The sequence below is a fragment of the Taurulus bubalis genome (assembly GCF_910589615.1).
Source record: "Taurulus bubalis genome assembly, chromosome: 1".
Classification (NCBI taxonomy): Eukaryota; Metazoa; Chordata; class Actinopteri; order Perciformes; family Cottidae; genus Taurulus; species Taurulus bubalis.
In genome coordinates this window covers 38,868,869-38,883,138 of record NC_136589.1, presented here as the reverse complement: position 1 = coordinate 38,883,138, position 14,270 = coordinate 38,868,869, and the positions used below count along the sequence as shown (strand labels likewise).

At 41.2% G+C, this 14,270-nt stretch overlaps 1 protein-coding gene across 1 annotated transcript; it reads right to left on the bottom strand.

Annotated features, from left to right (window-relative positions):
- Positions 1-11,949: 11,949 nt before the first annotated feature.
- snai2 (snail family zinc finger 2) lies at positions 11,950-14,044 on the bottom strand (the record flags this gene model as incomplete). Its single annotated transcript, XM_079218090.1, has 3 exons — positions 11,950-12,874; positions 13,268-13,774; positions 13,966-14,044. 3 exons carry the CDS (start codon positions 14,042-14,044, stop codon positions 12,693-12,695), a joined length of 768 nt encoding a protein of 255 aa, XP_079074216.1. The 3' UTR covers positions 11,950-12,692.
- Between the last annotated feature and the right edge of the window lie 226 nt (positions 14,045-14,270).

Sequence of the window (14,270 nt, the reverse complement as noted above, 5' to 3'; positions counted from 1 at the left end):
GATGACGTGTCTTTCCCCCCGCAGGCCCTCGCTTCATATCCATTCCCGTGCTCGGTGGCATGTCTCATATTGACGCTATCATCTCTGATCTCGAGCCAGTTCTTCTTTTTTTGGAGTGTCACTGCAATCACAGAGGCCTACATTAGTGTTAATATATCACAAGCTTGGTTTCCTAATACAATCCAAATGTTGCTTGTTGCCTTAAAGTCACGCCTCATCCCACATCACTGAGTGTCTTGTTGGTCTCTTATCAGCCGTGGTTTTCTCTGCGGCTCATGACACAGCTGGATCAGGTCTCCTGTGATCAGTCCACTGGAATGAAAGCATCGGTGCAGACCAGACAATCTCCGAAAAATACTCAAAGGCTGTGGTGAAGGCAGAGGAATGCACCATTGACAAGAGGATATTTATGGCAGGGAAGACTGTGACTACTAGCTTGGAAAGACAAACAATCTGTTTCTCGGAGGGGGATTGTAATATTGATGCAGTGTTTATAAGACTCATAATTGCAAAATATCACTCCGTACAAGTATTCAGCTGCCTGGTGGGTTATGTTTGAAATCCTAGAGTGCTGAAATATTTCCGACTCCTCTTGAAAAACAGGAAAATAGCAATAAATTCTGTTCAACATAAATACAATCTAGCAGTCCCAGAGGAGTTTTCACTTCACTGCGGACACTTTTGTTGGATACTGTTGTCAACATTTCTGTATCTATTCTGCTCCAGTCATAACAGAAAAATACAATTTGGGCCAAAAAACATACTCAAACTTTTTTCTTCTCTTTTTTAATGACTGATGACGTTCGGCCATTTTAGTTCCGTATGCAGATGGTATTTCATTGGGCATATCGTATCGAAATGTGTCGCCATAATGGATTCATTATTTTGTGAGAAAGAGCATTAAAACTATCACACCATGACTACAGTCACTTTTTCAGGTCTTGCACAAAATTATAATCTGTTTAAGTGAAAGTAGCTCATAAAATCTTTCTCGGGTAATTAAGACACTTCACACACTGCATTCTTTAGATTAAAAACAACTATAAAGATATTCCCATTTACAACATTATTTATTACGTGATAAACTTGTTGTAACTTTGGCCCTGGTACAGACTCTTCAAAGCCTTCTTGGCCCATCAAACTGATAATATAAAGTACTGAAAGATCACGATCATCATTTAGTGGGACATGTACATAATGGAAGTTTTGAAAGAGAGGTGAAGGGGTCAACACAAGCAGGGGGTCCATCCTTTAGTAACTATAAATATAGTCCCAAACAAAATTACGCCAGGTGCTCACATAGCGATCCTAAATTAATGGGTTCATCTTTTGGGAACAGGCCATACACTTGCATTCTTTCTAAAGGCCTGCAGGAGAGGAGGCGCTTCCTGTGGTTGCAGAAATTCTCAGGTTGTATAGAAGATTGTAAGAGGAAATGACTTCTCACTTGATTTATTGCCTCAGTAAACAATGTAAACATGAGTTTATGTCTCAATCTCTAGTTTCAAGTCTTCTTCAATACAGCATGATGTTCATTTAATAAATGATGGTTCCGTTTATAGTAAATTAGATGATAAAGCAGGGTATGCTTTAGAGCGTGGCTACGTGTCACTGACTGACTAGCTTTGACGGGTGAATTACTGCATGATTTTACCTCTTCAGGCCCATATTCAGATTCACCAGGTTTTGAATAACTGGTAACAACCTGCTGACATATGCAACATGTGACGAGGGGTCCCAAGAAAACAAAGCTTTGCTTTAAAAGTACACATGCCACTTTGATTGGAAACCACTGATTTAAAGAACAGATTACATTTTGTTATAATAGGCCATTTTAACATAAAAGTTCCCTTTCACATTTTTCAATTAGTATATTATATTATGTTAAATACAGAATACAATGATTAATGAGAAAAAAATGCAAATGTCTGTATGCTATATTGTAATATATTCCAAGCCAACATTTCTGTCATGATTGCTACTCTTAAATGAATTGTTGATTGCTGCTCACATGGTGTCAAGGATGTTGATTCAACTCAATCAACTTTGAGCTGTAGTTTGCGTTGCTGTTGTATTAATTGCGTCGCATCGCACCGTGTTTTTGCGCCTACAATGAAGTGGACACAATATTGGAAACCCCTAAAACAGCATAAAGTACGGCCTCTAAAAGTACCAAAGAACTGCATCAAAACACAGATCAACTAATGTGGTCTGAACTAAATATGTGGTAGTATTTCCTGCAGGGCTGCTGCTGTATTGCATAACATCTTGCAGGTGTTTCTATTTTTCTAGCTGTGACATTTCATGTAGTGCAACACTTGTGATGTGTTATTTATATTCATCATGCAGCAGCAGAGACGCAGATTATCCACATAACTTGTTTTCTTTTTAATCCGCTGAGTCAAGCAAAGAAGTCCTACCAATCCCCGGAGAAGCTTCTCTGGAGGTGCCTGTCCTGTTGAGGCTTGTCAGCCGAGTACAATACCCAGAGTCTGAATAATGTGGCCGGGAGCTAGTTTATTCAAGCACCTTTTGTTTGCGCTCCATACTCACCTTTTCCCTCGGCTGATGATCAGATAACCACGAGACAGAAAGGGGGGAAAAAAACTCTCTAAAGATGCCCAAGCTGCCACTGGCTCTTTGCAGAATGTGTCTTGGTGGATATTGTCGTCTGATTTCATACCGCGTCATGGTTTTGGCCGAACACATCCATCTAAGAAATCCCCCAAATCCCTCAAAGCAACATATTCTGGACTTAAATGTGTTGTGGAGAGCACCTAATACCACTCGGAGGCCCAATGTCATGCCGAACTACATGGCGAGCCTTTCTCAAACCCCCAGAGTATTCTGTTTCACTATTTACCCATAAGTTAAGAGAGGTCACGCTGTATGTGTGTGTCCCCGAACAGCTGCTCTTTGATGTCGCTACCTGGGACTCAGCAGGGATACGCATATTTCAATGACAAGCTCATACAATTTAGATCCAGTTAGGGTTTTTTTTTCCCCGTAAAGGAGAGTAGTACGGCATTAGATGTTAAAGGAATAGTTTGGGTCTTTTGAAGTGGGGTTGTATGAGGTACTTATTCATAGTCGGTGTGTTACCTGCAGGAGACGCCGGTGGACACGTCTTCAGTTTGGAGAAGTAGCAGCAACGCAGCAAAGCAACGTACTGAAGCCATTATCTATGCTCTCGCCAAAGCTACCAGAGTACATTGGAGAAAAAAAAATGTAATTTTTGTTGCTTATAGCGTGACTTCGGACTCACCAAAGTCACACAATAACACAAACACACTAACTGATCAAGGCCGGGGTAGATCAGCAAATTCTCTCTTATACTTAATTTAATATTTATTGCACTGTTGTTGTCGTTGATTGTTGATTGTCTCGTCTAATGTCTAATGTTATGCACCTTCCGGCAAGAAAAATTCCTCGTTTGTGTAAACATTCCTGGTAAATAAACGGTTTCTGATTTCTGATTTCTTTAGTTCCCCGTCGGAACGACCGTCTCATGCCAAAGTAAACGAAAATAATTCTTGAAAAAAGCATAAACCTCAACGGATATCTATATATTTTTGGTCGATCTTTGTTTCAGGTGGCTAAAATAATTTTTTACTGACGTCCCCGTCCACAGAAGTACATTACTTTACTGTAACGGCCTGCGTCTCCAAACTGGGGGCGTGTCAACTGTCATCTCCTTTGGTAATACTGACTTTGGATAAGAACCTCATACAACCCCACCTCAAAAGAGCCAAACTATCCCTTTAAGCTATGAGAAAAGTGACATCACTCTCCGTCTGAGAGTGGCAGCATTCTTCTCATCCAACGCTCGACCAAAAGCAGGTTCCCCAACATGTCAAAGTAGTCCTTTTTAAAAAAGCCACACATAATAACCCGTCTGCCTTTTTATTTCCAGCTCATACGACAAGAACATGTTGAGCAACATAGCTCCTGACTCTGTGTAGCTCGGAGCATGGCTGTTGTGTCTTGCTGCTCTGCTGAGGCTGCTCACGCTGTTGCTGTGGAGTGTAAAAGCTCTTAGAAACGGCTGGTGGCGAGACAGCTTTTCGCAGCTCTGATTCATCATAATTAGGTCACCGGCTCGGTCTGCTGGCCTCTCAGGGATCATCTCACACTTGTACGCTCACACCCCTGTGCACCGCCAACGCCGCTCCGTGATAATCAGTGATCAAAATAATAATGCCGCGAACGTGCAGGCAATGTTTCTCATATTAACAGTCACGGCAACCCTCTTTTGGACACAATCCAATGTCTAATTATTGTCTTGTTAATCCTTCTTCAACTCATCTGCTGCTCTTTATCTGTCTCCTCCCTGTGTGATTATAGCCTCATCAGTGGATGTCATGAAAAGTGCCCGGTAACATTTTTCATATTCAGGTTTTGAACTGGATTGCAATAAAAAAAAGAACATTAAGATGCACAGTGCGTCCCACAACAGGTAGACAATGAGAAAATCAATTTGAATAAATGACTCAGCACACAGCTGTACAATTAGAAAGTAAATCCCATTTCCATGATGATTATTTGTCGTTAAAGGTCCGGTGCATTCTGTTTTGTAATTTCTCCTCCTAATCTGGACGTGAATGAACACAGCCACAGTTGTGATTGGACCCGAACGGCTGGTGAATATGCAGTCGGTATAGACCCACCCAGCTGTTAATTTGTTGCTCAGAGCAGAATGTGATTGTGAAATATTATAATGAACTCTAAAAGTGGAGATCCAGAGTGGAGCATACACAAGCTGAGTTGCCGTATATATAGAAGTAAACCTTTAGGTTATGATGGTTGTTACGTCTCTAAATATTCATGAATGTTCTCCTAATTTGTTTTTAATTATCTTATATCTTTTGACATTAACTGATAATATGAGGGCTTTTTTATATGGTAAAAGACAATGGAACTGTTGGTGCCTAAAATGAATTTATCATTCATTAATTTTTGCCAATTACTGACAAGCAACCACCCTGTCTAAACACTGACAGTATATGTGAGGCTCCCTTTACGCGTAACGTCTGTCAAACATCCTCATAGCCACTTCTGCATTGTCTTTCTAAATGAGGAAAATATTCATATTTAATGTATTTGAAAAAAACGCTGCTGCTAAAAATAACGATCAAAAACATCCTTCTTGACGAGAATACGAAATGAAATTAACTGATCTTTTCAGTAAAACGTTTCTTGTTTGAGTTTGTTTAACAAAAGAGTTAACCCTGAATAGTTATTTTCGAAAAGTTACATTCACCATAACATGCAAAGAAAGCTTTCCCCCGTTTGACAATACAATAATAATATAATAATACAATGCAGACTCTGTGTTTTTCTGTTGGTCCACGTTGGAGAGCTTTTTGAAAAGTTCCATTTTCAGGTTTTAAAGGCCGACATAGAAGTTTTCTAATCAGTTTGAATATAAGACCTTGGTCGATCCTAAATTTAGCTACAGCAGACGTCAGAGCGTCTGGAGGGTGTGATCGGTGACTAAAGGGTTTTTCTGGTAAGATACAAATCTGAACTATTTTGAATTAGTTGTTTCAAAATTAGTCTGCGGTCATATCAGCAGCTCTGTCAGGATGTAACTGATGCACAGTGGTGCTTTGTGCTAAATGATAACGACATCATGCTAACATGCTCACGATGACAAAGCTAACATGCTGATGTTTAGCAGGTATAATGCTTGGAACCATGTCAACTGTCTTCATTTACATTAGATTAGAACACTTTATTAATTCTCAGTGGGGAAACCAACATTTTCCGTGTGAGCATGCTAACATTTAAGATGCAATCCATTGCAAGTCAGACGTAGATCATTCAAAGTCTGTATTTCCTCTCTGTGTCGGAGGTCGTTTCTATTCCTTCAGCATTAACACAAAGAACAACTGAGGCTAATGAAAATGTCATATATGATGTTCGGTCAGAAACAAATCAATCAAACACCATGCTTTTGATGACGATGATGATGGTGAAAAGTCAGGGGATCACTTACATTTTTACAATTCATCCTCAGGGGAGCATGAATGTCTGTCATAAAGTTCATGGCAAGCCACCCAGTTGTTATCCCAACATTTCACTCACAACCATAAATGTGAACCTCGTAATGGCGCCAGAGGAACAGTCAGGGGATCAACAAAGGGCAGTTGACTTAGTGTAACAAGGCTGTTAATGGATGCTAATGATACATTTGGATTTAAGAGAAAGTATAGCTCCAAATCATCGCCCAAAATTAAGCATTTTGTTTACAAGCGATGTGGCCCAGGGGGAGCTGTGTGTAAAATGGGTTGGCTCCGAAATTGCGCCCTGAGGAACTTCACATTGATGTTTTCTCAAGAGAAAGATGAGATCCCACTGGTGAAATAAAAGTTTCTGTTTGAGTGGAAGGAGATGAATCAGTCAAGCGCAGGGCAGGTAATAACTCCTGGTGCTTACGGCGTTCAATTTTAAATTGGATGATCAACGGTGTCAAAGGCAGCTCTGAGGTCTAAAAGGATTAAAAATGAGCAATTTGCTGCATCCACTTTTCAAAGAATGCCATCATTATTATTCAAATTAAAAGCAGGTTCTCCCCACGAAGTGTGACAGTGGCTTCACATCAAACTGTCCTGCACCACTTTGGGAAAACGACGACCATTCAGAGGCGCCCGTCAGTATTTGAAAACTCTGATTTCACCCAGATGGTCTCTTTTGAGAGGAAAGGGACTTTAAAAACTCTGGAGAGTTGCATGTTGAAGGAGAAATCCAAATGAATCGAACCATGTGACTACATGCTGCTCACCTTTTCAAAAGGTTCATGTGTGCAGCTCATCTTGCCTATTTTGAGATTGTACTGAATATCTTAACATGGAAAAATGCTCTGAAAGTTTAAGGGGTCATATTGAATTCAAATTGGAATTGGAAGGATTTAAAGGATCATTTATTGTCATAATGCAGCACAGGGATTCAAGATTCAAGATATTTGTATTGTCATATGCACAGATAACAGACAGTTACTCCGTACAATGAAAACACACAGAATTACAATAAACTTAAGGCAAAACAAATTAGAATTAGAATTAAGAAAACAAAAGAAAACATTGCTATAAATGCTAATAGTAAAAAAGAAAATATATCAAATAAGGCCCAAAAAAATGACAACAGTATTGCACAATTAGTTTCACTGATGCACAAAGAAGTTCAGTTTTAGCCCAGTTGTACATTCCTGGAGCACATTTTGTTTATTTACATCACAGGGAATGTAAAACAGCAGCAACAAAAACAATTCTCTGTGCAGATAATATGAACGACGTCTTTAAAGATTCAACATGAGTAAAACATTGTCTGTCAACTTTGATTGTTTTACATCATGACGATGGCGCTCAAACACAGAGTCCTGCTCTTCACGTCCAGCCGGAGCCAAGTGCAGCTTGATCCGGGATGAATGACGGAGGCTCAACAGTCAGCGACCTCCCTGCTGCTTCCATCCATCTTGTTTGTCCTGTGACCTGGCATCAGACAGTCAGGAGCATGCTGGGTAGCGTAGTGGCCTCAGGTCCTAGATCACCGTGGGCGGTGATCGTCTCAAAGGCCGCTGCACGCTTCCTTTTCAGATGTTGATGAATGTATTTCGTCACATGCCATGAGTGATGAACACACACACACACAACGTGTCAAGAAAGAAATGTAGCAAACGTCATGGGAGGTACCGACCACAGCATGTACATGCACTGCTGTTGCCACAGCAAAGATGTCCGAACCACAAGACTCAAACTTTCCAAGTGTCATTTATCAACAATTTCACCACAAACAACCTCCCAACAGTTGAGAAAATGCTTCAAAATCTGTCCACGCAGGTTCACCCGTTAACATTTAAATACAAACTTCACAATTTCAAATAACTAACAGCATCTTAACATCTATAAACAATTCATAAAGTAACACAATAAGAAGATAAAAGGACCTATTTTTTTAATGTGTTTATGGACATGTGCAACAAATAATCATTAACGTTAGTTGCCAGATCTCATGAGTGTGTTGCTGAGACAGAGAAAGGTCTCGAACAAGGTCAATTTTATGCTGATTTGTGTGTTTGAAAAATTACATTTTAGTGTCAGAAGATGTGAGATATTTGGCTTGTGAAAATTGGTCAAACTACTACTACCACTGCTCTACTTGGATGACTATGGAGCAAAATAATCGATCATAATCTGTGTTCACGTTCACTTCTCCCATTACATCCCACTAGTCTACTAAAGGGGGCGGGGCATGTGGCAAAAACCACATGACACAGAAACAGGAAATGAACACTCAGTTGGTCGTCTCCTCTCTGAACCGTCTCTCATGTCAGCTTTTAACTCTAGTGGAATTCTAGTGGTTAAACTACCTTTAAATCACTTATTAAGATGTGTCAAATTGTGGATGAAGTCATTATATTTATTGATTTCTATTTAATATTGCTAGTCGACGGACAAAAACCTGCCAGCAAACCAGAGATAGTTCTACATTTAATGAACTGTGGACTTAGTAGGATGATGCAGTTGAATAATCTCTGCCTACAGCTACAATATACTGTGTTTTTGTGTGCTATAAACTCTTAATTGTGTATATACTGCTTATAAATGCTACATGTGTTTTATTAAATCAAACTGTGAGAGTGAAAACTTTTTATACAAAGGACAACTTTCAGTCGGGTCAAATCATCAGCGGTCACAAAGGGCCGTGTTGTTAGCAGAGAGGATCTTTTACAGCTGCGGTCACGGGGTTTTGTGGGTTGAACATTAAGGAGGAAATACAATCAAGTAAATATGATCACAGGATCTTTTGACAGCTGACCTCTGCTCGGCGAGGAGGCAACAAAAAGAGACCACAGAGCTATTGATTAAGACAACACAGCCTCGTCTGTCTCTGCTGGACTCTTCACTTCAGTGCTCGTAATGACACACCGAACAAAAATCATTTCTGACCCACATGTGAGGGTCAGCTGCCATTTCTCAGTGCACGACTCCGGCCTGCCACACATCTAACAGGCGGCTACAGGCGGCCTCTTGATTTCTTTTCGACTAAAACGCTATATCTTTTTTTCGGCAATCAACGTTGAACCTTTTTTAACTTTTAATGAGATAAACACATAAGACTCTAAGACAGCGGCAGAGCTTCAGAGGAATCCATTTTCCCCCGGTAATTAAATCACGCTCGCTCGATCTGCATGAATCCAATTTATCAACAAATTGAGCGCCGATGCAAAGGACGCCGCGCAATTAGAGGCAAACCGTATTATCTGAAGAATATGCACCTCCAGCTGAAAAGCAGTGGCGTTCTAAGTAGCGACCCCCAGTCACTTGAGGAGACAACAGAAGCGAGAGAGAATAGTCTTTAACAAGATGCGGGAGCTCAATAAACAGGCACAAATATTTCTCCGGGCGGTGGGAGTTAAAGGGGGAATACGCAATCATCTCCCTTCTGATGTGGTGGGGCGAGAGAGGAGGGTTGGGGATCGCTTCTCGGCGAGGACAATCAGACCTCAGAGGGCGCCCTTAACTTTATTTGTTCCACTTGATGGTCATAAAGAAATCCTACTCCCTGATTCACCATAAAGTCAGCAGGTTTTCGGAGAGCTGCGCCCTCCTTTACGTCTAACACACTGCTCTCTGAGGCCGCTCTGGATTTTTTTAAACGCCCCCAAGCACTCATCTGTGCAGAGTGAGGACATTTATTTTACACGTGGTATAAAATACATGATAAAACAAAGAGTATCATGAATACGGTTGTTAATGGTATCGTCAAAAATTGTTAAAAAGGATGAGCTTCCACATGAAATGAACAGAAAGCTCAAGTGGCAAAATCCTATTTCAGATATAGTCGTCGATTAAAACAGGTGTTTGATTGACGGAAATTCAACGCACAACTATTTTATTTGTTGATTCATCGTTTAGTCTTTTTTTTAAACAAAAAGGCTTTTCAAATGTCAGGATTGGCTTCTTTTCTTGGTCATAAGTACAGCTTGTGGTTTAGACTGATTCTCAGATGTAACAAGCAATTTTAAACATCACCTCGGGGCTGTGGGAAAGTATGACGGGTATTTACATCAATTAATGCAGAAAATAATCAGCAGATATATCGACAATGAAATGACTTGTTAGTTGCCGCTTTGATTTGAACAGAAAATTATGAATGACTTGATTCAAGCCTCAAATATGTTCATTTGAGTTGATCTTTTGTGAAAGATCTGAACGCACTTCACGTCTTCTTCACAATATTTAAGTTAAGTGAAACGGACAGACGGCTAGAGTAAAATAGGCCGTGGTAAAGGCACATTTCATTCGCACTGAATGTGATGAATGATTTAATTCAGGCCTCCAATTTGTTCATTCTAGTTGAATCTTGGGAATGAGCAGATCAGATTTAATCTCATCGTCACAATATCTCTCGTGCAAAAACACCCACAAGCCATCTACCTGCATTTGCCGTCTGCGGGATTCCCAACTCGAGTATTAACAGTCTCCACACCTAACAAATATTTGATCTCACATTCTTTAACACCTCCTCTAATAGGCATATGCTTTAGAACAAATGAGCTCCTGCTCCCTCCCCTCCCCTTCTCCTCCCACTCATCACAATGGCTAAATCAAATATTCATGTTGGAGGGGGAAGCATTTAACATGTTATTGTTATCTGAGAAATCTGCCATGCAGTTAATTGTTGTTGTAAATGGGGAGATCTTGCACGATTACCAAACTAATTGGCATTGTGCATGCATTGTTTTTCTTCTCCGACACCATAGCATGATAAAGTGTTGGCTGTGGAATAAAAGATATTAGAGAGAGCGGACAAACAGCTTTACTATCTCAGCAGCATTGGTGTTTAGAGTGTCCTCTCGATGGCACTTTACTTTTACGAGGCAAATGATCTGAATAATAGGAACCGCCGCCTGTAATGTTTCCACATTAGGTCACGGCTGAGGTTTCCACATGTGTCGGCGGACCAGTGGCTGCGGTTTGCATCCTCCACGGTTGCACCTGCTTTCCAAAGAGCCCCGGAGTCACCTGGCCCGGACTCGGAGCGCGGCGGCGAGCACCTGGAATAGCTCGACGATGATTCACAGCGAGGAGAATCTACCTCAAGGGGAGCTCAGAGCCTCGGAGCGAGAAAAACAAGTGTCTGTTTCTTCAGATCACATCACTCAGGTCAGTAGCTTTTGGGCATTAGGGCAAACAGAAACACACTCTGGGGTTTGTTAGAAAGAGTTCAACTTTGACTGTATCCTTTAAGGCGTTGCACTTTTTTCGGTTCTAATCTCTATCTGCTGCAAGTAGACAGCATATGGTAAAAGACAACAAAAATGTAGCCCGAGGACGTCTATTTAATCCTTGATGGCAAGCGTCCCAGAAATTCAAGGAGGTTGTCAAAGCAAATGCAAATTTTAGCTTTTTGTGAAAACATATTAAAATCTAGATATCGGAGTGCCCTGTGCCCCGGCAGTGATTGTTATGATTGAGCAGGAAGATATAAAAAAAACGAAATAAAACCACTTTCCCTAAGTTACACACATTGATGACACGAGATTCGGATTACTTTCTAAAAAAGAACAACGCCCTCGCATCTAAACTTTACACACACTTAGGTAAAGAAAGCCATGGGCCCTCAAAGGGTATAACAAGTGAGTGCAGATCAATATAGCTAGTATGTGTTAAATTTCATGATTGTTTGATGTCTGGACAGGTTCACAAGGAACAGGTTCAGGCCTGATTCAGAGCTGAGTCACCTCTCTCCTCCTTTTTTACATCTCCATAACATGAGATGGTGCAAGCCGGATTAAATATCATTTACTTTTACGCAAGTTGTCCCGTTTTGAAGCGCTTGACAATCAACGAATGCTGCTGAGTTCTGATGAATGAGCTGCTCAACCAAAGGCCCCACAGGATGGAAAAAAAGGGGACATGAAAGATGGCCAAAAGAATTATACAAAATGTCATGAAACTTTATGAAAATATGAAAATATCAAAAGTCATTCGACATCACAGTTTTCACTGTAAATATACAATCATCTCAGTCACGCTTACATTCAATATATAAAAATATAACAGGCAACTGTTGAATAATACATATTATTGCCAAGACAAACTGAGGCACTTGAGAAGGTTTGTTCTGCTTTTTGAGTGCTGGCAAACTGTTTCTAATGACTGTGCAAAAGTTATAATAATTTCACCCTAAAAACTAAGTTTGCACTTGTTCCCTAAGTAACAATGGCTTCAGTATTCCTCTTGTTATATGTGTACTGTCATTCATAATGCGTCTTTTTGGTATCGTTTGTGTCTGTGTGGTGCGTATAAAAAAAGAAAGTGGAGGACTGCATAACAGCCATTGATAGACATGATACAAAACACTGAGGATAACATTTCGAAGGCGTATAAAACATTCTAGACATGCAGAAAAAGTGCATGAATAGCACAGGTAGGTAAGTACATGACACGACGAAGCTCGACACAGAAACACTGCTTGGAACGAGAAGCACGTGAGTGCAGAGCTATTTCTCACTCTGAAATGTAATGGACCGCTCGAAGGAGAAGGAGAAGAAAAGAAAAAAAGTCTGCATATTCAGGAACAAACCCCCTTCGAAGTGATTCCCTGACAGTTCTCCTGGGGGGGAATATAGAATCAACAAGAGGGTTTTCTTTTCTTTTCTTGTGGTGGTGGAAAAGTATCCCAGTTCAGTGTGCTACACAACAACCAGATTCCTCATGCTTGTGCAGGAGAGACATCCTGGAGAAGGTTTTGGAGCAGTTCTTGCATTGGTATTTTTTCACATCCGAATGGGTCTGTAGGTGAGCCCTGAGATTGGACCTGTCCGCAAAAGCCCTGTTGCAGTGAGGGCAGGAGAACGGCTTTTCTCCTGTCAAGAGAAGAAAGAAGAAGAAGAAAAGAAAGACACTGTCAAAGATAGCCCACAGACACATGAATAAAAACCTCACAGAGGCATCTCACTATTATTGCAACACACTGTTTTTCATTGTGAACATGACATTTTTCCTCCCTTGAAAAAAAAAAAAGAAGCTATATTTTTCTTTTCAACAGACAAGCAAAAGTAAACCTATACGGGAAGTTATAGGATTCTGAGAGTTCTCACAGCAATGAAATCCTCACTACAGAACAGTTATGAGCTGTGAAACATTGCCCAAGAAGGCAGTTCAATCATGCACTAGGTTGAATTACTGCCCATACAAAAAAAAACTAATATTCAGCCCTCTTCACGCTGAAGGCCCCTCTGTTGTCCCCATCCACTCACCGGTGTGCGTCCTGATGTGTCCTTGGAGCAGCCACGGTCTGGAGAAAGCTTTCCCGCATATTTTGCAAACACAAGGCAACGTGTGAGTCCTGATGTGCATTTTGAGAGCTCCCAGGCTCACGTACTCCTTCTCGCAGTATTTACAACTGAAGGATTTCCTCGTTTGGGCGTCGCAGTGCAGCTGTTTGTGCTTGAGCAGTCCAGAGTACGTGGAGTAGGACTTGCTGCACAAACTGCATTGGAATTTCTCTGCCTCGACTCCGTGAGGGTCTGTCAGTTTGGGCAGCATCTGCTCGTCTTCATCGCTCCTCGGGCTCTCGGAGCCGCTGTGGTCTTTGGAGGACGCGTCGGAGAGCGATGATGGGTATCCGGAGATGGGGGAGAGGTCGCTGGGGAGCGGAGACAGCGGCAAGCTGCTGGTAGTCCACACGGTGATGGGGCTGTACGCGGCCGGGCTCAGGGTCTCCGGCTGCGGGATGACGCTGTAGATGTGCGGCGTGAAGAACACTGAAACATAGAGAAAGGAGAATGAATTGTCGGGTCTGGTCTGGGGAGTGTTAGCGAGGAGCACATATTGGAAAAAGTGGGCCAATAAAGTTTGAAAACTTTTTGTTAAGTTGGAAAAAAAACTTGACTGCTTGTCAGAATCATAAGAAAAGTTGTTAAAGTTGACAAGTCCTTGATTTTGAACACTTTACCTGTTGTGCTCTCCAGCTCACTATAATTTGGCTTCTTTGCGGAGTTTATGTGTTTCTTGACCAGAAAGGAGCGTGGCATCTTGAAAAACAAGTGGGCAACTTTTTGCCAAACTTTTGTCCTGGAAAATACAGCTGACGAGTTTATACTGTGAAGACGGAAATCCTTATTGCTTAAGTCCAGTGGAGTGTCATGGTGCGTCGCTGCACTCTTGGAAACAGTGCAGCTGAGTAGCTGTAAAGAGCTGTAAATACTCCCCATCAGGTGCATGGGAGGAGCCATCCTCTTCTATTCACATACACTGGGA